Source organism: Camelus dromedarius, chromosome 6 (assembly GCF_036321535.1).
Source record: "Camelus dromedarius isolate mCamDro1 chromosome 6, mCamDro1.pat, whole genome shotgun sequence".
In the NCBI taxonomy this organism is placed as follows: domain Eukaryota; kingdom Metazoa; phylum Chordata; class Mammalia; order Artiodactyla; family Camelidae; genus Camelus; species Camelus dromedarius.
This window is the reverse complement of record NC_087441.1, coordinates 47,865,117-47,892,471: the sequence shown is the minus strand read 5'-3', so window position 1 is coordinate 47,892,471 and position 27,355 is coordinate 47,865,117. Positions and strand designations below refer to the sequence as shown.

Sequence of the window (27,355 nt, the reverse complement as noted above, 5' to 3'; positions counted from 1 at the left end):
AGATAATTTTGACCTTTAGAAACTATATTTTTTAAAAAAATGCCTGGTGTCCAGCTTTTGGTAGCTTAATTGTACATGTCTTCTACCCTCCACCCCCGTATAGTGCTCTGCACATGGTCCACAATCAATAGAAATTATTAGAACTTCCATCCATCATCACAGTTCCCTAGTCTGATGAAATAGTTGAAGTATCCTATGAACACATGGAACAAAGATACAGTTTCATCTGCTATGTATTTGCTGGTTTTAAATAGCTGGAATATAGCATACATGACACAGATTTCAAAAAAAAATTACAAGTTGCAAGAATCTAGCTCATGTTAAAATATCCAGTGATTTGGGATTTCCCTGGAGTAGCCAGAAGTGAGATATTAGCTTCAAAAGCAAATTCATAAAATATGCAATAGTATAGATTCTAGAAACGGGGCACTTGACAGAACCAAGTTACAGCAATTCCCCACCTTGGGGTTGGCAGAAATGCACACACGGTGACTATAATGTCAGAAACTGGAAGCCTGATATTCCCTCTGCTTATTCTTCCTCACATAACTTTCCTTCTAAAACAGAAGAGTTGCATTTGTGAATTATTTATTTTAAATATTAAAATAGCAAACAAAGGCCAGATGAAGCATGTAATAGGATTTCCTAATCTTTCAGAAAGTAATTTCCAAGAGAAGGAATTTATTATAACTAAGTAGAACAGAATCATGATTTTATTTTTTTTAAAAAGTGTGAAAACAGGAGCAGAGCATTTGGCCTGGATCCACACCCAATTCCGAAAGAAGCCTCAAAGCCGGGCCCATGTTGGATCCTCAAAACAAAACTGGATCCCAGGCGCAGGCAGATACACCCAGAAGAGCAGGGTCAAAAGTCTGGCACAAACCACTGTAAAGACCTCTTTTGTGTTTTTTTCTTTCCCTTTTGGGAATTTCTAGAAATTCACAGACCCTTGAAGCCTGTCTGCGAATCCCACGTTTAGCGCCTCTACTTTGAGAAAAGAAATGCCACGACCCTGAGGATGACACTTTTAAAGGTACTGGTTTTTTCAGTCTATAAATAATTCCTTTATGTGAGTAATTGGTGAGAAAGGGTTAGAAAGGTGATTAGAGAGGAAAAGTTGTTAATTATAGAAAAAAAACGTTTGGCAATTCTTAATAGCATATAATTTGGATGTATAGATGAGATTATGATTGAAAGTGAAGCCAGGGAATGACTTTTAATCTATATCTGGTGAAAGCAGAACTTTCAATCATAGAGTTTCTACTGAGCAGTCTCATTCTGTTATGTAATTAATCCTCAATAAAAGGCTGCTTTTGGAGGCCTGATAATAGCCAGCCCAGTAATTGACATCAGCTAGAAACAAAAACCCAAAGCAACGCATTGTAAAGATGGAATAATAAAATAAAGTTGGGAATAATGATGCCGCCATCCGGCATTAATTGATGTGCCAAAGCACTCAGAGTTCCCAGGAGAAAAGAATTATTTAAATGCAAATTTTTATTATTACGACTACTTAAATTGTAATAGATTCATGAAAAGAAGACACCTCGCTAACTTAGTGCACATATAAAACCTGATAAAATATTTATGAGCCACGTACCGGCAGCTTTATCATTTAGCATAAAAAAGGGTAAACAAGATGAAACATTTCTTTAGTCCAAGCTCACATATATTTGGTACAATTTAGAACCACATTCAATGATAACAGTGATGTTTGGTTTGGAAACTATGGCGACCCTCACACACTTTTGTAGGAGAAAAGGTCATGATTTGAAAAGATATAGATTTTACAGTCATTGAATCTCTTTTGAGTATAGGAAGAAAAGAACCTTGGTTAGCACGTTTTCCAACAGAACACCATTTTGGTTTATATGCCATAAACAAAACTATTCTTAATGAAGTTTAACTGCATACCACAATTTAGGGAATTCTTAATATTTTTTACATCAACTACACCACTTTAAGTTATCCGAAGAGAAATGTAATGCATATAAGCTCAGAAAATGGCAACTAAAAGCAAGAGAGCATTCCAGTGTGAGTCAGGAAGTCCTCCAGATGACTTCATATGACTGCTTAATGAATTAATGAAACTCCGCATACCTAGAAAACTGATGTTGGATACTAAAAGATCTAGTAGAAAATACTACTATTAATGACTGTTGTAAGATGCCATTTAAAATGCCTTGGATTAGTACTTAGTACTTGCATCATTAATGGCTTAACACTGGCATGTGATTCCCACGTGTTTTAAAGTGATATTACAGAAATGGATTCCTCAGAACAGTTTGTCTCTACCTCTATTATGGCTTTTCTTCCTTGCTATCTTTTACATATTTATGTGCAAGTCTTACTTCTCCATCTAGGTTGTAAGTTTCTGGAGGGTAAGAAGTGTGTCTGATTTATCTTTCATGTCTCCACGGTACCTAACATGTGATTCACATATATTTGGGACTCAGTAAATATTAGTTGATGGGATAATCAAGTGCATTTGCTTTCAAGTATTCTTCTCCAGTAGAAAAAATACTAAATATTTTAAAATTGTGTTTTGCAACTTAAATTATTACTAATAGGGGCCATAGCAGAAGAAATACATGCCAACATGCTAACAGAAATTGGATTAGAAGAGTGGAGTGATTGTCTTTTTCTTTTTTGTATTCCACTTGTTTATGATATGGTCATATTGTCTTTGTAATAGAAGGAATAAATAACAACAAAATAACACTTAATATTCTACTAAACTAAAGATCACTTTATTAGAATTACGGTGACCTTTCCGCTATGACAGTGACACTCCTGTTCCCTGCTCACACTCACACTCCCCACCATCACCTTCCTCTCCCCCCCGTCTGGGTGATTTATGATGGAACAGGAACAAGGTAAAAAAGACAGTTTTGGAAGGAGTGGGAAGAGGTGATGGTTTAACCCTGAGAGGCTCATTTATTCGTTTAGAAATACCAAATGGTCTGATGGGTGGCAAATGTCTGGGGTCAGGATGCAACACTGGGGAAGAGCACAGAGACCTCAAGTCAGAGGCAACTGTGGGACACTGGGGGCCACCATCCCAGTTGCCCAGAGACCAAGTGGCCAAGCAACACTGCAGTCAATCCAGGGAGGATTCACAGGACAGAGAGAGGCCAAGTCACCTCTCCTGCTCTGCCATGAGGCCTTGTAAACCTGCCCCCACCCACTGGAGCAAGGAGAGAAATACAGAAAGACTAATGGGTTCATTTTAAATGACTGTTTAAACAGGGAGATATTACTTGTATGTGGTCAGATCAAGTGTTTTCTGCCATCACTGGGAAGAAGGTGTGAGAGTAGGATGAAATCAATGACAGGTTAAAAGAAAGATGTGTTTTGCACACGTCTCATCAGTGTCTTCTCAGTTTATACCTGCTATACATTTTATTCATTTTTTTCAAAAAATGTAATGGGTACTTGCTGTATACTAAACACTAGACCAGGGGTGAGTTATTTCCAGAAAAATATAATTATAGCAGAATTATGGAGACGCTGTAAGTGAGGTCAGAGGAGCTCCCAAACTATAAATTTTTGAGAAAAATGAAATAAAAAGACCAATTATATTATTTAACTTATCATTTAAACTGGAATTACTTACAGAGAACATGGTAATCTCTTGCATATTATCAACACAAAAGTCTCTAAGCTAAACCAGCTGGCAGGTTTTCAACCCAAAGAATGAGCTTGCAACCTGAAAACTAATAACTGCATTCTGAACAAGTGCTGTTCAACTCACTTTGACAATATCGGGAAGAAAAATGTGGTTGTGAAGATCATTTAAAGAAATAACAGTTCTGCATCATGCACGGAAAAAAATGATGTGCAGAAAAAAATGGCATTATTATAAGTCTTACATTTTATTTCATGATAAAACTGCTGGTGGCATTGCATCATTGAAGTCAAACTGGGAGGGGGACTCAGTGTTAAAATTCAGATAGATTCAAGAACAGATGCAATGACTTTCCTTCAACTCAACAAATATTTACAAAGCAGCTGCCATATGCCGGGCTCTGGTTCCCAAATGGTAAACAACATGTAGACTAGCAGGAGAGTTTGAAAAGAAAATTCCTTTTCTCAGAAAAATAGATACTGTGCTTGTGCATTGGCTAAACTTTTATCTCAGATGAACCAAGTTATATCCCACGTTGGATATATTTCCTGTTCTTCAGAAACCTCTGCTTATATCACATCAAAAAATATCTTCTCTGTCTTCTTGGAGACCTTACTGGCTACTATTTTAAAAAGCTTCAGTTTACAAAGTTTCATTGTACATCAAGTTTTATTCCATCTTAGAAAATAGAAAAAGAAATAGCATTACAAAGAGCAGTGGAATTAACTTACCTGTAATATAAGTGGGGGAGGTGGCACCTACAACTTGATGGCCTGAGCTAAGAAAGCCTTCTCGATAAAATTTCTGTGGACATTTCAAATGAGCCATGGGAATGCATGAAATCAAACTGGCAGATCCAAGATTTAAAGAACTCAGACTGCATCAAAGAAGTTTGGCCATGCTCTCTCATGATATAAACTTACAGCCATTTTAACAGAATTACATTTATTTGCACATTTCACTTGTAAACCACGTTTGAGCCCAAGGTAATTGCTGATGTTTTGGAAAAGAAAGGCTCACGTTTGGCTAGTGTTCCCCACACTGTCACTAACAAACTGAGCAGATGTGTAGCTGGCATTTGGCTTTGAGTCTTTTTTCAGTTCAGATTGGGGGCATTTCAGCTCTCTTCAGGTTACTTGGTCGCACCATGGTCGGGGTAGCATGAAAAACGCAAGGACACTGATTTGAAAGAACTATCTTGAGCTGAGTGTCACCATTTACTGTGATCCACCCTTTCTAATCTTTATCCATAAAACAGAATTCTTCCAGGGAATAAGCAAATAAAATCATGTCTACACACATGCTTTGTAAACTGTAAAGTATTAAATAGATGTAAGATACTGTTTTGTAACTATATAGTTGGGGAGGTAAATTTATATTGAATAGGTGCGGTAATCTCGTTAGATGACTCAAAACATCTGATATTCCTATCAAGTGGAACTACAAATCCTACTATAAAATAATGTAAAAACAAATATTTTTGGAATCCTGTAAAGTAAAATTACACTTATTAAGATCACCAAAGCTTGAATTAAAAGACAGTAAAAAGAAAAATTATAGTTTAAGACCCAAATAATCAGTTCTAAAGGGGAAAAGAAGTTCCTTGTCCATCTTTAAGAGCTAGCAGGTTTTAAAACTAGTCCAATTTAGCATAATGATAAAACTTCATTATGTTGAAACCATGCTAGTATTACATGCAAATGTACAATCCAGCATTAAAATGATGGTAATACTCATAGTGAGATGACTAAGAGCTAAAGTAACTAATATTTCATCCTGGCCACATCTTTTCATTATTGTAAGATTTTTGGTCTTAAAATAATACATAGTTCTATCAAATTAAACCTATATTTTATTACAATACGTCCATATGCTATTGATATTTATTTGTATTTTTGTTGATATATGTATGTATTAACTTTTAGAAGAATGAAGAAAAATAATGAAATTAGGCCCATGGATTTCTCTAATTTGTATAAAAACTGTCTTTTTCTAAAAAATAATACTAATTTGGGAACACCATTTCTGAAGATTGATTTCTTCTATAAGCATATGCAATGTAACGGAACATGGAAGCCAGTTAGAAAGTGCAATCCAATGCCACATATTTATGCCCTTGGTCAAACCAGGAGACTCAAGTACATAACATTGCATAATATATTGCTCTTACAATAATGTATACTGTCTGCCTGGTACTGTATGTTTTTCTTATGGCTCTTGCCAGCTTAGTTGAGGGGTTTCACTTTGTAACTGCCCTGTCAAATCAATTCTGTCCTGGTTCTGTGCAGTGTAACAGTGACATCCAGAGCTTATTCAGATGAGCAGAGAGCTGACGCATTTCCTTCTGCTGCTGTGTTGATGAGGACAGAAAATTCTTCAACCTGTGACTGCTGGGAGAGCATCGTACTATTCTTTATGGTAGATTAATCCCAGCACCATGAGTTCCTGAGGGTTAGGAGTCCAGGGCAAATCACGCTGGTCCCTTCTGATATTTGCACAGAGGCCAAATCAGGTTCAAAGGACTAGCGCCCCCCACCCCACGCCACCACATCCCACCCCACCCGAAGGGGATGGGAAGCCTCCAAATATCCAGGTGACATAAAGGCCTGCAGCCTCTGGGAACTTGCCTTGGTGACTAGGGTAGCGGTGTTTATGGGTTCATTTTAAGCCAAACCACTCCCTTTCCCCCTCAGGCTACTTCTCAGAGTCCTTCCTGACCACGAAATGTAGGACAGAAAAATCACAAAGCAATCACCTCCACTGCTTCAAGTCAGAGGGACCACTCTTACCCAGGGCCAGCTTTGTGGGCCAGCCCCACACTCAGTATAAAGCTCTACTATCTCCATCTTGAAATTCTTACTACTTTTGGAACAAAGGTTCCATTTATTTATGCACTTACAGATTTTGTGTACAAAGCCATAAAGCCTTTTTAACAACCAGCTTCTCATTTTACTGCACTTGTTACCAACCATAAGTGAATCAAAGGAATTTAGGGCTGGAAACAATTGGGCTGAGATTAAAATGAGCCCAATTTTTAACAGAGATTAAACTGAAGTGCACTGTGGTACTGCACTTCGGGGGCACTCTTACCCAGGAGAGCAGTGCTTCCTTCTTTCCATGCGGGTTGATTAGAGTATTTTGAGATAGTAAAGTGTGGTTTGCTAAGCATTTGAAAGCAAACATATAGCGTACATACGTAGAGGTCACTATAGGGTTGTTGTTGTTGTTTTTTAAATTTTTTTTGAAGTGAGAAAAGCTGGGTGCAAACCAAGGTGTTGGATAATAGCCGATCTGTTAACACCGAGGGGCAGTGCCAGCCCTACACAAAAAGTGTGAAGATGGAGAGGATTCACAGCATCTCTTAGCATCTCTTTATCCTGCTATGTTTGTATTCCTTCCTCCTCATCCTGAAAATGCTTAGATTTCTGGAAAACTTGTATGTAAATGCCTCTCCTCCCTCTGCCACATGACTTGAGCCAAAAGTCTACATCCCATTTCTATGTGGCTTTGTTCCCAGTTGACTTTCTTTGTTCTCAGTTGACTAATTAATCCCTGTTAAATTTTTAGCTGGTACTAACTTACAGTGTGACTACTACTTGGGGTGCCTGGTGTTTTAATATTCAATACCACAAAGTCGTACAGGCTCAAAGAAGTGAATTTCTCCCAGGGCCACTGCGAAGCCAAGTCAGTGGGTGCTTCCTGGAGGCCTTCAGTGGCACCAGGCAGAGAGCTGCCACTGCGTCTGCCTGTAAGAGCTGCCGTGGTGGCCACATGTGCCTGGAGACAGAAGAACCTTCCAACTGTTCATTTAGTTCATGCTTGAATAGCTCAGTAGCTCATCCAGACTAAGGATTCAGATGTTGTCACACTGTCCCACTTAGGCAGATGCTAACATACAAAGTAACGTGCTTTTCTTACGGAACCCCATCCTCCTTGCTAACTTTGCTTCCCAGACCACTGAGAAAATCTAAGTAATCTTGAGAGACGTCTCACAAGCCCCCATCACTTCTCTCATCTGCCAGCACCTGAACTGCTATATACTCTGCCTCCTCTCCTTACCAGAGATGAATTGTCCACATTCCTGTTTAAAGTCACTGGGTCCCATCGTCACTCATCCACCTACTCCAGCAATTCACCCTCTCTTCTGGGTCATCCCTATCAGCATATAAATATGCCATTATTTCTCTTACTTTAAACCACCTCTTTCCTGACCCCACTTCCTGCTCAGCCGACCATCCATTTCTGTTTCCCTACATATCAAAAGTTGATAAACATACTTGTTCTTCCAACGTCTTGCCTCTCATTTCCCCTGGGTCTACTTCAGTCAAGTTTGTGTCCCCAGTCTCTCCACTAAAACTGCTCCTGTCAGGTTCACCAGTGACCTTCATGCTGCACAACCCATTGGTTTATTCTCAGACGTCCTCTCACCTGAGTGGCAGCCACATTTGAAGCAGTTCATCACTCCCTTCTCCTGGAAACACTTTCTTCCCTTGGCTCCCAGGACCCTCTACTCCTGATTTTCTTTTGATCTCACTAGTTGCTCCTTCTCTATCCTTTGTGACTCCCCATCTCCCTGTCCTCTTAAAAATAGAATGCCCCCAAGGAAAGGTCCCTGGACCATTTTTCTTCTGAATTTACACTCACTTCCTTGGCCATGTCATCTCGTCTCATGGCTTTAAATATGATCTATGTGTGAAATACTCCCAAATCTTTTTCTCCAGCCCATACTTTTCTCTTGAACCCGAGACTCCTCCAACTGCACACTCTATGTCAGCGTCTAATAAGCAGCCCACGCCGAGTGCTTCTCTCCCCTTCGAAGTCTGCTGCTGTCCCCGCTGCCCCCGGTCTATTCTCAGCAGGCTAGCCAACACGATTCTATTAAAACGTAGGGCAGATCACATCATTCTTCTATTTAAAACGCTCCAGTGGCTTCTGGTCATTCTCAGAATGAAAGTCAGAGTGCTTACCGTGACTTAATAGGCCCCAGAGTGACCTTTTCGCCCGCCCTCCCTCCAGCCACACCGGCCTTCCTGCTGCTCCTGCTTGTGCCTAAAGACCTCCTCATCTGCTCTCATTTGCCCAGATTGCTCTCTCCCCAGATACCCACACGGATCATTCCTTTGCCTCTTTCAGATCTTTGTCCAAACGTGGTCTTTCTCACTCAGACCTTCCGTGAGCACTATTAAAATTGCAGTGCCCCTTCCTGGCCACCTTTCCTATTTGGCTTTCCCCATGGTGCTCTCTCTATCTCTAGGTGTTCCCGATTTATCATTTGTTTCCCTCACCCCCAGAATGTCAACTCTATGAGGGATAGGACCTCTGTTACCTGACATAGTCCCAGCGCCCCAGGTCAACACCAGAGCCACGGTAGGTGCTCAAGAAATTGTTAAATGTGTGATACCAGGTCTTTCTGCCAAAGAACATGGCCTGTGCAAGATCTTCAGAAAACCAGTTTTCCAGATAGGAGTTAGACCTGTGACTGAGGATCTGTCTCTTTAAGCTCATGTTTATTGAGCTGCAGCTTTACAAAGCTGTAGGAGTGGTGGGAAGGCAGAGGCCGCACCTGTGTGGTGGGTGGAGCATTCAGTGTGAGCCCCTCACTGTCCAGTCAAACCACCTTCTCTTGCCCTTTCAGCCCAACACATGGCATTAAACACTGTGCAACATTTTTACTGTTGGCTCACAGGTATTCTTTTTACTCAGCAGTTCATATGCAGCTTTGTTTTCCATGAAATGGCTCTTTTTAAACATGTTATAGTAATGATTAAGCTGATTTGTGGCAATAAATCGTCTTCGAGATTGGCATACTATTATCTCTCGCATTTATTCTACTTTCTAGTCATATTAAATAACTTCATATTTAAAAGAAAGAATTGCCACCCGCCACAGTAACACATCTTGCTTTCATCAGAGGTTGTAGCAAGGAGTGAATTCTGGAAACACTGATGTGGCTGCCCTCCTGCTGAGTACTCACTGGCTGCTTCCTGAGAAGCACCACCCAACTCCACAGGGCAGAGCAGCAGATGGGAATAAATCTGAGGACGTATTTGAGAATGCAGAATTTCACTCTCCCAGTTCTGGTGCAGAAGAAGACAAATTGCCCATAGTTACTCATCCCGCCCCCCCCCCCCCCATATATTACAATGAGAAATACAGGAAAACAGTGTCGAATTTATTCACAGTCCACAAGTTGAGATGAATAAAACAGCTGGCAATGGCATCTTACCTCTGAGTTGGATTTATAAAAATATTAGTGAGCTCGATTTTTTGTATTTTGCTATTTCATTTGGGGAATGATGAAGAGAGTCTTTTTTTACAATTATAAAACTTCAGACTTCAATGTTATTTATCACAATGTTGCCTGGAATTCCGAAAATGTTCTGTCAGGGGTGACCTGGACATTTCTGGAGTTGACATTTGGTAGAAGTTGGGTAACCGAATATCGTAATGGTACCTTTTTCCTATATATATCCTGTCATTCAAGGCATAGAGTTTATCTGCAATGTCACTACGAATTAAGACTGAAAATAGGCGAGAGATGTAACGATGCTGAGCCAAGAGCAAATATAATTTCTTTCTCCTCCAAGACACATAGCGACAATCAGTTTCAGCTGTGAGGGTTACCTGAAAAAACAGAGACCACATATAAATAGAGATTAGGAAGCAAGAAAAGTTCAGCCACATTTTTTTGGCTCCAAATTTTAAATAAATTCCACTTGCTGCTTTTTTACATTAAAAAGCCCACCAACCCACAATATATTGTAAAAAGAGAAAAACTACTGTATTTACTACTATATATGTAATTTATAACATGAATAATCACAATGTTGTGCCCATCTCCAGTTTTCTAAGTTCCAGTGTACACAGTCTGCATTTTATTGCAGTGAGAGCTACTTGATTATAAAAAATAATAAAGTTGGCTGTTAGTTCCAAGACAATCCTGAAGACTGTAGGCATTTAACACTAATCCATCCTAATTCTGTGGTACTGGATAGAATTTATTTACCTGTTCTGATATGTATATGAATTTTTATTTGTACACATACACGTATGTCACAGGTATTAACCAGAAAACAGGATACTGTAATAGACCCTACGGAGGGGACTGTCTGTCAAAACTACCAGATATGACAACAGAGTCGTGACAGTAAGTTTAGCCTTTTATTGCTAGAAGACAACTGAAATTCATCAGCATTTTGAACTTTAAAAGTTACTTATTTTGTAATAAGAGCAGATTTTTTTGTTCTTGGTATTTTTCTAAACTGTGACAGGTGGCAGTGTTTAGTTCTGAGTCAAATATCAATTAATTATATTTTAATTCCCATATATGCAGCTAATCAAAGGAAAGTTTAAGACTATTTATCACAGACTCCTTTCTGTTATTTGTCATACCCATACTTCTCCTTGTTGCTGGACCTATAAAGTGACATTAATCAGCAAGACTCAGACAGAACTGGGGGGTCGTGCGTGCCACAAAGTACATTCCAAAGTTAAATGTAAGCTATTCCTATGTCATCTGCTGTCCTGTTTGCTTGTTTGCCTGTTTTTAACACACTGACCACCCACTGTGGATTGGGTGCCCCCGAGGAAACACAACTGTCACCCAGCTTTGGGTGACATGGTAATCAACACTAAATAGTGTTTATCTGTTTGTAAGAGGCAGTGTTCACCATGTGGTCTACTGATCCCTTACCTGAAAAATGCCTTCCTCTGTGGGTCTCAGTGAGTCCCATTCAGGAGAATCCAGGAACTGGAAGGGGAAAATGTAATGCAGAAATTCGCCGTCAACTGTCACTCTGATCCTACCCAAACACAAAGGACATCAGTTATGAGGGAAGGAGAAAGAGAGCACTAAATTGGGGGTGAAGGGAGGGAGCAGTATTTCAGTTCTCTTATGATTTCTTTGGCTTTTAAAATCTGGAAGGGCAAAATATTAAATTCAGACATTACAGTAAGTGAAAAAATCTCCTGGAAGAGTTATGTACTGCTATTCCACACATAGTTAGGATTCTGCAATACTGGGTGAAATTCATCAGAAAATTCATCAAACTGAATATTTATGATCTGTGTCCATTTATGTGTGTATGTTTCCGTAAAAAGTTCCAATGCACTCAGTCAGATTTTAAGTTAAGTAGGAGAACATAAAGGATTACCATTGGTAATACCTCTGTAAACTAAATATTTAAACTTTTTAAAAACATGAGTAATCCTATTATTGTTTCCTCCTGCAAACTTTGTTTTCAAATTGTGTGTGTGTGTAGTGCACCTCCCCCCTTCTAGCAAGTAGGCAGTTGTTATAATTTACTGAAAGAAAATTGATCATGATAAAATGTAAATGTTCTCTATATTTAAAAGAATGCCCTATCAGAATCTATTTAAAATACTTTGCATGCTAATATAAGTATTCTATTAATTCAAGCTGTCATCATCCTTTTCTTGACTCTCAGAAGACTCTCAGTGATTGGTTTGGAAGCAAATAGCCTACCCAGACAAATCGATTCATACATTTGATTTCTAGGGAGACTCTAGATTATATCCTGCTCTAAGTAAATAATACCATGTACTCTAAATGCCTGTGTCCCTGACTCATGTGTCAAGGGCTGTCTCATGCCTCAGGGTGCTGAATGCTGCCTGAGACTATGCTATGTTGAGATGGAAAAATGCATCTGAAAGAAACACAAGCTAGTAACTACCAGAGAGGAAAGCACATGAGCAGCAAGAGTACAAACCTTCCTGAAACAAGCAGGGAGAGTTTGTCAATGGAGGTTTTCCCCTGCATGGCATAACAGTGCTCCTTTTCCAAAGTAACCACTTCTGAGCTCATAGCAATAGTTCTGAAGTCAGGCAATGAGGTCCCCAGAGGCTGGAAGAGGGAGCTGTACAACAGCTGAAATTCTCGGGCAAAGGTGATGCTGTGGACTTGATAGGCAATGTGAACAAACCGCATGAAGCAGATGACAAACAATATAAAATTCCAGGAAAATATGTCGGCGGCACAGACATCTACCCAAGCCCAGACAGCAGAACAGAGGAAACCCAACCCCAGCAAACTGAAGACGTAAAGGAGCCCGAAGAATCCACTGCCACCCATGAAACCTACTACAAATAAAATACTGGCAAGTTGATAGATGGCTCCTTCGGCCTCTTGCTTCCAGGTGGTGCAGACTGGGTGTTCATCTATTAGGTTCTTCCATAAACTTGAATTTCTTTCCATGGCTGTACTACCGTCTGATTCACTTCTCCACTGATGTTAGAGGCTATCGAAGCAAATAATTAAGTCTTTTGCTTTTCCATCATCAGAGTTTTGCTAAGTCTTCACAAAACCAGAGAAAGCCTGGACGCTGGTGTTGGGCTGTTTAAGGATTTGGTGCACATGGATCCTGGAAAACTAAGAATCCCATGCTCGCTCCCTTAAGTTCATCTGGGCTCCTGACTTAGATCACAAATATTCTGTGGTTTCCTGTGTAAGAAAAAAGGAGAGAAAAGATCCTTATTAAACAAGGAGAATTTGAAAAGTATATTTAACGAATCACCAGCATTACTTATTCAAATTGACATCCTATGTTTTATGAAGTTAGAATATTTTAAGCACAAATACTGTCAAGTGTTTAATTTCTAGGATATGCATACTTTAGAGTTATGCTTATTAATAATAATATATTGTTTACAGAAATTTTAGTGTTTGTTAGAATTAGCTACCTACATATTTTTCAAGAAAGTTAAGAGCTATCATCAGCTGGTCTCTCTAACAGTAATTCAGTGCACCTCAGAATCTCTTGGGACAGTGACTAAAAATGCAGATTTCGGATATACTGAGTCAGTCTCTAAGGGTGGAGCTGAAGTGTTGGTATTTTGAACGAGTTCCCCACATAACTTTGATACATCAGTCCATGGCCTTCCAATGGCCCACCCTTTGAGAGATACTGTTCGACAATATGCCATTCACTCTTTACAGATGAAGAGTTCGAGACTCAGAGAGGCCAAGGAATTTATCCCAGGCCACACAGTGGCTGGTGGCAGAGCAGAACTTCAGCACTCGAGCCTGTGTACTGGGTCCAATCATGTGGTCTCCCATCGAGATACTTTACATTAGGCCCTGTAAGGAGCCCTGATAGATAAACATAAGAAACACACAATTAGGACTCAGATTTTAAGAGCACATAGTAGACTGTGAAAATGTTTAATTAATTAAATTGAAACTATTTGAGGAATATAAATTCAGTTCTACTCTACTGTATTAGAGGCTATTTCAGGTTAAAGGTTGCATCCATACAGCTAATTAAATAATAGTACAATTCCTGCTACTCACACATTTATGTACCAGATGGTCAAAAATGCTAGACTTGTTCCTCTGCACATATATTCCCCACCCTTTCAGACATATGGTAAAAATGCTAATATGTGATCTGACTCAGGAGAGATTTAACCATGATACCAGAGCTGTAGGATATGTATCATTTGCCACCAGGTTTCTCAACAATAAATGGTTTCAATGTGAAGCATTCATCCAGTTGATTTTTTGAAACCCAAATAACATTGAAAAACCTTCAACTGTGCACTATATTTAGTGTTTTTATTTTTGAGATAGATTTTTTTTCCAGGACACCTGTTAATAACATATCAGATATCACAGATCTGGTCTCATAGGAACAAATCCACAGAGGTGAAAAATGACTTAGGTAAGAAAGGGAACAGTGGAACTACCCACGAAACTAGAAATGAAAATAAAGAAGCTGCTGCTGCTGAAGGTCCTGGTTTTTCCCCTTGGACAGTGATTCTTTCCTCAGCAAGTAAGGATTTCGAGAACACCAGCAGGTGACTCATTAGAAGAAAGAAAGAACACAGACCGAAAACGTACAGTCATGTTGTTATTTCTACATACCCTGCTTTCAAATGCATTTTAAACATTCTGCCTCTCTTTAATTATCACTCTACCCATCCCTCTGTGAGAGATGAGATTCAAGGCAGACTGGCCCCCTGAACCCGTTTCACTTCCCCTCTTTAAACAAAACACAAAATTAAATGCTACCGGAGACTCACAACAAAGAAACATTAAAAAAAAAAATAAAGGAGAACCGTGAAATACCAAACTGCAAATGTCAGTCTCCCTGTCGGTTTACTTTTGAAACTCGGGTATTTTAAATCAATCAGTTCCTCAGGATGCCAAACACAGCCATGAAAGCCGAAATTAAAAGCACTCCCAGGAGAGCTCTGAACTTGGGTTTGAACTTCCTGAAAAATGTATAATCCTCAACAAATTGTTAAAATCATGCTAATAGAGAAAGGCCACATAAAATGTTTGTGGCAATTCAGAGGGAAGCTAATGGGAATCTTGAATCCTTAAACTCTTGACTTGGGGGCTGTACTGGGCTGCGACATTCCTGGAGCGTGACCCACTGTGATTACAAGAGGAACTGTGTTTCTGGCCCTTTCCGGTTGGCTTCTCTTTCAATAAGCTGCTACCCAACCATCTTCCTATCGCTGATACTGTATCACTCAACAGGGAGTGCTGGCTTGCCCTGATTAAATTACTCCACACCCAGCCTTTCTCCACTTGGTGTGTTTTTATTGAGTCACCAAAACAGATGTACTTTATTAGAAGAAGGAGGACTGACAGGGGCAGGTGATGAGCCCGAGTGTTCCCTTGGCATGAACCAGCCGCACTGCATGAATGCTGAACATGATTCATCCCCCAGCTGCCTGCTTTAACGGCCTCTGGGCCTTAAGTCATGTTTTGGGGTAAATAAATGCTGAACTGCCAAAGCAGCACAATAGATTTCTTACGCAATAAAGCTGGCCTTCCCTGTAAAAGAAGTTAACACCTGGAGATACCAATGATGGAGACAAAATTCAGTGCAAAGAAACAGACTATTTCCAAGCTTTGCCCCCCCCCCCCTTTTTTCTTTAAATCGTAAGCTTCTGAGTTATAAGGAGTATGGAAAGGGAAAAAGGAAGGCACGAGGCTGCTCAGTGAAATGTGATATAAACTTGGTGGCAAAATGATGAAGTTTAGCTCTGAAATGGCATTTATCGGTTCAGAACTCGGACATTTATTATCCTGTTGCATCACATTTACTGCCGTGAGGGAGGCAGAATCTAAACCATCGCGCTCAGCTTACAGATGAGAAAGGCGGGGCACGGGAGAGGTTCAGCCACTTGCTTCAGGTAAAAGGCGCAGTAAGTCCCAGCAGTGGGGTGGAAGTTCAAGTCCTTCTCCGCTCAGCTTCATGCCCTCTCCAGCAGGCAATGCGACTTTCAAGGTTGTGAATCTGATTTGATGTGTTGGGAGACCAGTGGGATATTCTGCCAGGACGGTTTGCCAGGAAAATAATAATCCTAACGGTGAATATTTAAGACCTGCTGTATCCGCTTGCACTGCTGAATCCTTAAGGCTTAGAATACTGCCAGGGGCGTAGACATAGAAAGCCACTCATGAAATAACCTGCTGTATTAATATTCAACATTGACTCACTTCCTATTCCGTTTCTTAAGGGGCAAAGACAAATCTTTTTGTATTTCTGACCCCCAGCACTCAGTGACTGTGGACTGAACACACTGGTGGAGAACTACAAGCCCGCTCTGCCTTTTCCATCCCCACGCGCCATCCAATTCAACAGATGCTCTACCATCTTCTGTCACCCAGGGAAGCAGAAGTGGGGGGGATTTCGACATCCAAGATAGTTCAGGACAAAGATGCCAGCGGGTTGGGACATCACTTATTTAAAATGTCTGGCAGAACTCTAAATTCATAGAAGAACCCTTCTGTCTTCTTACAACCTTGAGTTCCTTAAGAGCAGCTGAATTCCCGATGAGAACAACTCTGGTAGCTTGTGGTATGGTGTTGGTTTTGGTTGCCAGGCAACCCCGAAGATCAAAATGCCATCAATATTCTCATTAATTTGAATCATATCCCAACTTTGGTATGTGTTCCCTATGGGAAATAATCATTAACTTAAAGTTAGTTTTCTCTACTTATCTTTAAGGAAGTATACTTACTCAGCCACTATGTGCCAGACATACTTGAAAAAATGATCTCATTTAATCTTCACAACAACCCCATGAGGAGGGTACTATTATCTCCACCTCACAGATGGGAAAACTGAAACTCAGAGAAGGCAAGTAGCTCGTTCAAGGTCACCACATGGCTCACATGTGTTTGTTGGTCAGGAAAGCAGAGGCAGTACCACCTATCCTATCCACCTGAAAGGCTGCTGGAAGATTCAAGTGAGAGAAATCTACATTAAAAATTCTTGGCAAATTTTCAAATAACATAGAAATGGTATTGCTGTACTTGTTGCCTGTTACAGAGCTGAACCATTCAGAGAATATAGTTTTTTAAAGCTTTCTTTCCCTCAGAGGGTTACACTTGAAGACAAATACAAACGTCACTTTCGGCTGCTATCCATCCTTAAATTCTAAATTCTAAATGCACTCATTCCTGCAGGAGTGATCTGTTATTCTTCCCTAGTTTGTGTCCTGACCTCCTGCTGCTGATAGGAACAGACCCATAACTAACCCATCCTTGAGTCTTCACTTTTCAGTAGCCAAGAAGCCAGTCTCTTGAAGCCAGCAACAACCTTCTACCTTAGATTAGGGTTTTGTGCGTCCCAGCAGGTGTCCTCAAATCACTTACATCAGACTCACCTGGGTGGCTTGTTAAAATGCCCCTTCCCTGGCCCCACAACAGAATGACTGAACTAGGAAAGGACCCAGGAAGATGCATTTCTAACAGGCTCTCAGCTGATTCTTACACACACGAAAGTTTGAAGCCATTATTTTATGTTGTTGTTGAATGATCTCTGAATCATCCTTGCCTGCAGGGCCTCAGCTTGGCCATTCCTAGCTGACCACTTGCTATCCTTCCATGCTGGTTACTCCACATAACGTTCTCTGAGCCCTAGCTGTCTGTCCATGGCTGCAGTGCTGGCATCCTGTTATCCAGTCTGTGTAGCTGGCATGACTATCTAAGGGAAGGGTCCTGGTCTTAGCTGTGCCTCTAAACAGCTGTGCGATTTGAATCATCCTAGACCTGTTTCCTCATTGATAAAATGAAAGAGCCGGACAAGTAATGCGGGGATCCTTTTAGCTTTAAAATACCGTGACTCTCTATGATGTGGAATAGAAGATTATTCCCAGCACAGGGAAGGAGGTAGAGCTGAGGGGCAGAACTGAATTAAGACTGTGGTTCTTGACACCAGCTTTCTGACTGGCGCCCGACTCTAGAGACTGATCGCGGAGTTCCTGAAGGCCCGTGGGGCCCAGGCTCTGGCATTCTTCTCAAACTCCCCAAGGACTTTGTTGTACAGCCAGGGTTAAGAACTATTTCGGGGGTGGGGTGGAGGCAGGTTGAGAGACACCAACCAAAACATTCTGTAGAGTAGAGGAGCCAGACTTTAGTCCTTATTTTTAAAGGGCTGGGAAGGCATGTTTTCACCTGTGTGTTCTCATTCCCACGCTTTGCTCAGGTGAGGAGGCATCTTCCTTCCCCACAAGGCAGCTCAGGGTTTGTGGATTCCTGTAGCAGCCTTCCCTTAACTTGGTGGCCTGAAGGACACCATCTGGGCTGTGAGTTTTTATGGCCTTCATTATCTGTCTACATGGCTTCCATTATATATTGTAGTTATTATATTGACCATGATATATATTTTCCTTTTGAAAGCATCATAATTTATTTATTCTCAGTTGGGGTACATAGTTAAGTAATTTTTTAAAGAAATGAATGTAGATAGTAGGTGTATTTTTAAAATATTGGCTTTATTGATTGGTCATATATATAAATAAAATAACTATATATATACACATATGTGTGTGTATATATACATATACACATATGCATACACACACATATATATATAAAATGATAACAATGTTCAGGTAGAAAAGTAGTCTTTAGAATACAGGTTTGGAAGAAGCAGATTAATAACCCAGGAAGCCCCAGTGAGATATGACCAAGATCTGAATCAGTGGTTTAGGTGTTGGACAAGAAAGAAAGGAAAGCATATATGAGACTAAGAGGAAGAAGTGAAAGGAAGACGTGTCGCTACTGAGACAGAGGAGCAGAGAAGGAGGGAAGACACTCTGGCATTATAAGAGATGCTGAAGCTCGGAAAGAAACCAGAGGAAAGGGACTCAGTTTTAGTTGTGTGTAACCTGGATGCACCTGGCTTAGCAGTGGAGTTCAGGGCAGAAGAAGAGGGGCAGGATGGAGGGATATGTAACGGTTACTATTACACAAGGCAATGGAATGGGGACTGGAGCTGGCAAGTTTATCTAGAAAGTGAGTACAAGGAAAGATGAGAGTCAAAGTTAAACACCCACAATCAGAGGCCTGAGATGGAATTCCAGGGGTGTGCTGTTCCCTGCAGGAGTCATTAGCTACACGTGGCTGCAGGGCACCTGAAATGTGGCTGGTCTGAAGTAAGATGCACCGTACGCAGTGGATTTCAAGACTTAGTACAAAGCTAAAGAGTATACCATTCATAATTTTTACACTGATTACATGTTGAAATGATAATCTTTTGGAAATACTGGGTTAAATTAAACATATTATTAAAGTTAATTTCACCCATCTCTAATTTTTTAATGTACTACCAGAAAATTTTAAATTACAAATGGGGCTTGCATTGCATTTCTCTTGGACAGTGCTGGTCCAGAGCCTTTCAAGCAACAGAAAGGAAAGGAAAAGACTTGGCAGGACGCTGTGTACACAGTGCATAAGCACAGTGTGTAAATGATAAATATGGAGGAATTATCTAAGATTAAGAGCAGAGAGTTGATATGAATGTAAATGATACTGGCAACAATATTCATATGCTACAGTCAATCAGATGTTCCAAGGCAGAGCTGTGTCACCATCTGGTTTCTGCCTCTGTAGATGGCCAACCCCACTACAGCTCTTGGCCTCTTCATCCTACGGAGGCAGGCACTGCTTTTTCCTTCTGCCTTAGGAGAATCCCACCTTCCTAAGCAATTGTATTACATGGTTTCGTTTTCTCATTTCATCTTCTGATGATACCTCATGGGATACACTGGAAATCCCAGACAATCTCATCAGTTTTGTGCTGCAGATTGGGTTGTGATCTTCTGAATTCCAGAAGGTCCACACCAGCCTTTGTTTTCATTTAATGCCTGAGTCTCTTCATGCACCTCTAGGCCTCTAGGCTGGAGCATACCTTTGACCTTCCATACCAATGAAAGCTTGGCTTCTCTTGAGACTTGAATAAATTAGAGAACATGCCTACAGGCTAGGCTGGGCTTCTCTGATTCTTGTGCCTCAGCTAATGTTACATTTGATTATCTCCAGCCGTGTTTGATTTCTCACTTCATCACATACTGGGGTAGGCAGAATTCTAGGATGGCCCCCAAGATTTCTGCCCTGCTCATGCACACATCCTATAATTCCCTTCCTGTGAGTCCGGGCAGAATCTGTGAATGGGATGGAACAGATGCTCCCTTGATTAGGTTAACATTACATGACAGGTGGTGCTGGAACCGTCACCCCTGTGATTATGTTAAGTTACTTAAGACTCCACTATAGGACTGGGAAAGGACTGGAAATTAGAGAGACATGTTCTTACTGGCCTAGGAAAAAGGCAAACACCATGCTGTGAACTGCCTATGGGGCCATAAGGCAAGAAAGTGCAGGCAGCCTGTAAACTGAAGGAGTCCCCAGCCAACAGTTACCAGGACCTCAGTCCTACAACCAGAAGGAGCTGAATTCTGCTACCTGGAAAGCTTGGAAGAGGAGTGGATTCCAAATGAGAAGTGCAGTGTGGCTGACACCTGGATTGCAAGTTTGTGAGGCCCTGAGCAACAGATCCATTTAGCTGTGCCTGGAGTCCTGACCGAAAACTGTGAGATAATAAGTTTGTGTTGTTTTAAGCCACTAAGTTGTGGTAATTTGTTACAAAGCAACAGAAAATGAATACACACATACAGTTATGAATACTCACTATACATGAAGCTTTTCATTTTATGATGGACTTGGAATACAGGTCTATGGAAGAAGACATTCAACCCTTGCTAGATTTTAATTAGGAAAATCAGGTGAGAATCATATCTGGAGAACAAGACAGGATGAGGCCCTGGGAATTACATTTAAATTCACTGTGGTTCCCAGTACCACTTTATAGGTTTTCCTTTCATGGAGTCAGGTGGCCCCAGCACTGTTAACCATTTGGACACATGGGCAACTTCTAGAACACTTATGTCATTCATATACCATTGTCCAAAATTCCCAGAATACCACATTTCCTTGATTGACTTTCAGATCAGTCAGTTCTTTGTAAAACTGAGCCCTATGTATATGGCAAATACTTGATATTTCAGACACATCCAGAGATTAACACACAAAAAAACAGCTCACAGAAACTCAAAACAAATAGCTCTGTACTTCTTGATTGTGTGACTCCACCAAATTCAGATGAGCTGAGCAATGGGAAATTAATGCAATCTATTTGCCATCTTCTTAGTCCTCATATACTACTTACTATTACTACTGTGACCACCACCACCACTAACATTTACCACACCAGCAGCTAACATTTATTGCACACTTACTGTGCACCACGCACATTTCTAAGAACCTTAAAATATGTCATTTAAGGGGGGAACTGGATGAAGGTAGTCAAAAGGTAGAAACTCTCAGTTATAAATAAGTACTAAGGATGTAATATACAACATGATAATGTAATTAACACTGCTGTATGCTATATATGAAAGTTGTTAAGACAGTAAATCCTGAGTGCTCTCATCACAAGGAAAAAATAGTTTTTCTATTTCTTTATTTTTGTATCTCTATGAGATGATGGATGTTCACTAAACTTAGTGTGGTCAGAATTTCATGATGGAAGTCAAATCACTATGACACACATTTTAAAAGTTATACTGCATTGTATGTCAATTATATCTCAATAAAACTAGAAGAAAAAAAGCAATTACAATTTTTGGAGCAACAGAAGGATAGGGGGTTGAGTCCTCCATTTGAATCACTCAGTGTCCTATAATTCTTAATTTGAAGAAATGGCAGTAAACCTCTCCTTCTCAAGCTTGTCATTTGATTGCCTTAAATGAACAATCCCCACGGGCTACTTCAAGTTCATCTGACTTCTCCACGTCCAGGAAATGGTTAAAGGCACATGAAGGAAGCCATTCGCTTCTGATCAGCAACTATCATGTCATGCAGTAAGTCCACCAGAGATTCCCGATGAAAGATGCAAGAGAAGCTGGATTCATGGATACTGTAAAACGGTCTTTTCTTGATAGGAACCCAAGGCAGACACCTTCATGTACCTGTCCTCCACGTGACCTACATGTAGCGGATGTACTCACTTTTCCTGTGTTTATTTACTTAAGGTTCTCATGATCCTGGCAAACATGCCTAAGAAGTTCCTGGGTGCTAGCTAATTGGCCATACTACTTCCTTTGTCATTTTTTCCGAGGAAATGAGCAGGTGGACCACACACCTGGGTCGGTAATGTGTGAAACTGCCAAACCAGCCCCTACTGCTGCTAGAAGGAGCACTTCTGCAGGGTATGGCAATGTCCTTTCAAGTGTTCAGATGGATATAGGAGCTGTCTCTTTGACTGCGAGAAAGGTTGTTCACTGTTCGGTCCTCAATCCACGTGCTCAACAATCTTTCCATTTCTTCGATTTCTTTCAGCCTTGTTGTTAGTGACTTTGCAGTACTTGAGACCATTCCAGCTGTAAACATTTCTTTTACTTTGCGCATTGCCTGTCATGATCCTCAGTGTGGGTTATTCTCCTACTCCTGCTGCTCAGGAAATACCACATATTCTCTTGATTCTTTCAAAATGTTTGATTATCACCAGCTTCTCTTCAGTATTGAAGTGTTCCTTTTGCATGCATTATTTGACACTTGTTGAATCAAGATACTTAAGACATTCCTGGGATGCTGAATGAGTGTGTTTTTATCTAGTAAGGTTCACAAGTGAAAAGAATAGCAAACACAATCTTTCAGGCTACCATGCAGTGAACCAAGATAGCTGGTAGATGTTCGAGGTCCGTGTGTGTTTGCATGTTATGTATTCCTGCGGGGCTCAGGTCAGCTGGTTGCAGTTTAATGTGTTCACCTGGTGTTTCTTGCTGAGTAAATCACATATGAGCAAGTGCAAAAATTGCAATATGCTCACATTGTTCCTTAATATTTCAACTGCATTGGAATAATGCTGGTTTTGAAAACAAGCATTATAGCATAATTGACTGTATCATCAACTTTCAAATGGCCAGGAAAATATTACTGACTAACATATGCATTAATTCAATAAATCCCTGTCCTCATGGAGCTTGCATTTTAGTGAAATTCAAATGTTAACACAATTTAAGCCCAGTTTCAAATAACAAGACCTATTTTAGATAGCTAAATATACATCTTATATGCAAATAAACTTAAGCTACTTAAAACTCATTTAAAGTCAGTTCTTCCATACTGAATTTTTAAATAAATGCTACATTTTAAAAGACAGTCTGAAGTCTTAAAAATCAAAATGCAAACAAGTTTGTTTTTTAGAACTTCCATCAAAGACCAAAACAAACAAATAAACCCCCAAACATTATATGTGTCACCGGAGCAGCACATTACATATTACTGTGTCTGTATCCTTCTGTTCACATAAATGCAAAGAAAGACATATGGAATGATCTTCACTTAATGTTAAGGATGGTTATTCCCCAATGGTGGGATACTACTTTACTTTTTTCTTTGTATATACCTGTATTGTTTGCATCCTTTATAATAATTTTATAAAACAAAAGGTGATTTTATATTAATTTGAAAATTTTTAAATACAAAAATTTTAAAGAAGAAAAATCCATGAACCCCAAAACCAGAATTAACAAACATCAACATTGTCATATTTTTGGATCTTTTTAAAATTAAAAAAAAAATCCCACAAAAAACCCAGGGTCACCACAGATTGCTCACTAGTACCATTCTGCGCCCACCCACTCCCTCTATATAATTATGTTTATCTTTCCTGCCCAAATAGAAGAATTTTAAAAACTGCAACTAAAAATGACATGCTAGATTAGAAATAGATCTTATAATGTGGCATTCCCCTCCAATTTACCCTTAAATTTTTTTTGATGAATAATTTTAAACATATTCCAAAACAAAGAAAATACTATATAATAAATCCTCACATACCCATCACCCAGATTCAACAGTTACTAAGATTTTGTCACATGGAGTTTTTGAAATCAAAAGCAAAAACAGTTTGTTTAGTCAATATACAAACATCTACCAAGGAAGATAGGGAGAACTAAGATTAGCTGTGCTCTCACTGTGTGCCAGGCATGGGTCTCGCACACACTGACCTGTTCAGGAGTCACAGCTCTGCAACCTACATCAGCATTGTTCAGAGGGGCAAAAGAGACTCGGAGAGACGATCGTTCTTCCATAGACTCAGTCAGTTGCTCGCCTTTCTAGAATGTAAATCCCTCCTCCCTCGCCAATTTCAGAGTGTATATGAGAGTTAGTGTTCTGTTGAAAAATGAGAAGGTCTCACTTTGAGTCTGTGTGAAGTGATCCCTGAATTCTCTGGGCTAGAGGGAAGATCCAGCATTGTTACGGGAACTCTGTAAGTCAGTAACTTTTGGTTATTTTACTTACAAAATAACCTGTTGTAACTTTCACTTGAAGACATTTTCCTCTAACTACTCAGATAAAAGAAATACTTCCCCTTTTCCTTAAAAAAAACAAAAGAATTAATGATTTAATATACTCTTGTAAATTCTTACCCTCTACAGCTCATAATCCCAGCTGACCAACAGCCATAATTACAAAAAAAATCCCGATTTCCATGGCAATTTGTAGGCTTGCAAATCTATGGTGGATATTTTCCAAAGCAGTTTTGAAACTTCCTGTTTGCCTCGTGGTTTATGTGTTGTTATGCTCATACTTGACAGCAAATGCCTCATAACCATTCCTGATCTTGCCTGGGGACTGCTTCAAAATAAGCAGACATGACGGCTCCAGTGTGTCAACCCCGTTAGTCAGTCTTGTGCTAAGATGCATGGGATCTGGGTTTCCCATGACACGTTTTTATTTAATAGCATAGAATGTCACCATTTAGAAGCACAGGATACACAATGATTCAGCTACTTTGAGAGAGTGATGAGATTAAAAACTCAACTATCAAATGTCTCCCAGTTTATATGGACAACATTTTAAGACAGATAATGCCTTACTCCAGATTTCACTTAACATTTGTACCCCAAATTCTTCAAAAGATAAACCACATCTCCCAAGGAAGGAAAGAGCTTTAAAGATCATCTGGGTTCAGCCAGACCTCTTACTTCTGCAAATGTAGCAAGAGGTCCAACTTGTGTTTTGTTTATATTTTGTTTCATGCAGTTCTTTTTTGGTTTTCTGTTGCCACAAAGAACAATGCCATGTTCCTGTACTGTCACACCAGGGATGTGTTCATGCAACAGTCCCTAGTAATAAAAATAACGGGAAAGAAAATAGCCATCAAACCTTAGTATGAACAGAGAGCAGTACTTTTTTTTTTTAAGCTGCCATAAAACTCAATTGCAGTGTGCAAGCTTGCAAATTCAAAATACCTAACCACAAGAGTTAAAAAGTCAGGAAGGTTGTCGTGTCCTAGAAGTTCAGTAAATCAAATTATGTTCAAATGTGGGTTTCTAGATCTGCTTTTCCATTTAGTATTTACCTACAGAACTTTTTCACTTTTGGCAAAATATCTCCTGACTAAAACAATTTTTTTGCCATAGCCCTATTTGATTCTGTGCCTTTAATCTTTTCCTAAAATACAGACCCTCAAAATGTATCATATCTCTGTAACCGACCTTAATGAGGAGGTAATTTAGGGGTTTTCAAGTTACTTTCTTTTCTCGTCCCTTTCTTTCCCTCTATTTTTTTCCCCCTCAGGGCGATTCCTCAAGTAAACAGGTCAGCGTGACCTTGGATGAGGCCGCTTCCTCGGCCCCCAACTCGGTGTGAAAAACTTGCCCCTGGCCAGACCCTTTGCAGAACCGCTGCCCGACTTCCCCAAGTCGAACCTAAGACTGGCAGGGTCCCCTGGACCAGCTTTTCTCCCTCGAAAATCCATCCCCGTTTTTGTGCTCCAAGGTGCCCGGGGCAAGAGTGGGAGCAATAGCAGATGTGGGAGGAAGATTCACTTCTATAGGGCGGACGACCCGAGCACGCAGAGACCGCGCGCCAACCCGCAGCGGTGACCCTGTGCCCGCCGAGCTCAGGCGGCGCCGCGCGGACCCCGGGGCTCGCAGTTGGCCCGAACCGGCCGGGAACGGGGCGGCGGCGCAGCCAGCGCGGTAGCACAGCGGCAAAGCACGAGCTCCGCCGGGGGTCGGCGGCTCCGGGCCCCCACCCAAGGGCGGAGCCGGGCAGAGGCCGCGCCGTGCAAAGGTGCGGATGGCGGCGGGGGTGGGGGGAGCGGCGGCCGAGGCGCCCCGGGCTCCCTCCTTACCTGGCCTTCCCGGGCCCCGCGCAGAGCTCCGGCCTCGCGCCCGCAGAAGTTTCCCGACCGAGCGCGCTGGGCCCCGCCGGCCGGCTCGGAGCCCCCGGCGCCAGGCTCGCGCGTTCCCGGGCGTCCCCCGGCCGGTGCCGGCCCCCGTGCCCGGGCGCTCAGTGACCGCAGCCCGTTCCGGAGCGGCGTGGCCGCGCGGGCAGGAGCCAGACACGGGCGCGCGCCCCGGGGCCCGCGGGGAGGGCGGGGGTGGCCGCGGCCGCGTCGGGCCCGGGCCGCCCAGCCTCCCGGGAGTCGCACCCTGCTGACCAACCTAGCGGCCGCGGCGGACCAAAGTTTGCAGACTGGTTTCCCGAAGTGAACACCGCTCCCGGTTATAAAATGAACCTGGTATTCGCTATTATCCTAGGCAGAGAGCGATGGAGTTGACTACCGGAATGGAAAGTAACTGGACGTCTGCCCTCCCACTACCCCACCCCCACCGTAAACAAAATGAGATAAACGACCAGAGAGGGTTGGGAATATCTGGGTATATACAACAGAGAACGGTTATATTCAAATCGCTAAACCTCTCAAAAAAGCAAATGAGTATAAAGCATAGAAGGCAAAAATTTTAAGTAGAAATGATTTTTTAAAAGTTCAAATCAGTAATAAGACAATGCATGCAACTTAAGGCAAAAATGAAACGCGTTTTTTCCTCCTATCAAGTTAGTGAAGGTTGGTTTAGTTTTGGTGATCAAACACTTCTGTTGGTGAAGGACCAGTGAAAAAGAGACTTACTCAAGGATTTTCTCTTCCCTTCTCTCAGCATCTTCACTTTCGTTTTATATAACCATGTTGGTGACAGTGATTCCAGGAACAAACATTAGTGTCTCTTTCAGCCCCCAGAATAACGGCAAAAATAATATAAATGGTAAAATTAACCTTCTTTTAAATGACACTGGAACTGAGGGTCAAAAAATACTCATATTCCTACACCCCATATGTGGCTAGAAACCGCTTGTCTTCCAGGCCTTTGTTCTTACTCTTCATTCTAGTGATTTACTCAGAAATGTTGGAAATCCAGTTTAAACTGAATCTAGTCCTGTCTGTCTGTCTATCTATCTATCTATCATCTATCTACATATGTATACATATTTGAAATATGGCTAGGGAATTGAGAAGATCATGAGCTTTTTTTTTTTTATTGAAGTATAGTCAATTACAATGTGTCAATTTCTGGTGTACAGCATATTTCAGTCATCCATATACATACATA

General features: G+C 40.9%; 1 protein-coding gene and 1 long non-coding RNA gene across 4 annotated transcripts in view; one reads left to right on the top strand and one right to left on the bottom strand.

The window, feature by feature from the left end:
• Positions 1–27,355, top strand: part of LOC105097137 (uncharacterized) — a 168,611-nt gene that overhangs the window by 5,718 nt on the left and 135,538 nt on the right. For both annotated transcript variants that reach the window (XR_010381287.1, XR_010381286.1), the window contains exon 2: positions 936–1,033. This is a non-coding gene — a long non-coding RNA (uncharacterized LOC105097137). The remainder of the gene's footprint in view (positions 1–935; positions 1,034–27,355) is intronic.
• POPDC3 (popeye domain containing 3) lies at positions 9,780–26,532 on the bottom strand. 2 transcript variants are annotated; one of them, XM_010989638.3, is made up of 4 exons: positions 26,411–26,532; positions 12,358–13,088; positions 11,322–11,430; positions 9,780–10,252 (listed from the first exon to the last, which is right to left on the bottom strand). In XM_010989638.3, exons 2-4 carry the CDS (start codon positions 12,840–12,842, stop codon positions 9,971–9,973), a joined length of 876 nt encoding a protein of 291 aa, XP_010987940.1. In that variant the 5' UTR covers positions 12,843–13,088; positions 26,411–26,532; the 3' UTR covers positions 9,780–9,970. The 2 variants fall into 2 exon arrangements, with proteins under 2 accessions (XP_010987940.1, XP_031311958.1); XM_031456098.2 differs by lacking the exon at positions 26,411–26,532 and adding an exon at positions 26,098–26,251.

Excerpts from the sequence above, each read along its gene's own strand:
- POPDC3 (XM_010989638.3), bottom strand. The coding sequence starts at position 12,842 with ATGGAAAGAAATTCAAGTTTATGGAAGAACCTAATAGATGAACACCCA. Across the intron at positions 11,431-12,357 it reads TCCCTGCTTGTTTCAGGAAG|GATCAGAGTGACAGTTGACG; the intron begins GTTTGTACTCTT and ends GTGTTTGGGTAG. Across the intron at positions 10,253-11,321 it reads CAGAGGAAGGCATTTTTCAG|GTAACCCTCACAGCTGAAAC; the intron begins GTAAGGGATCAG and ends CTGTTTTTTCAG.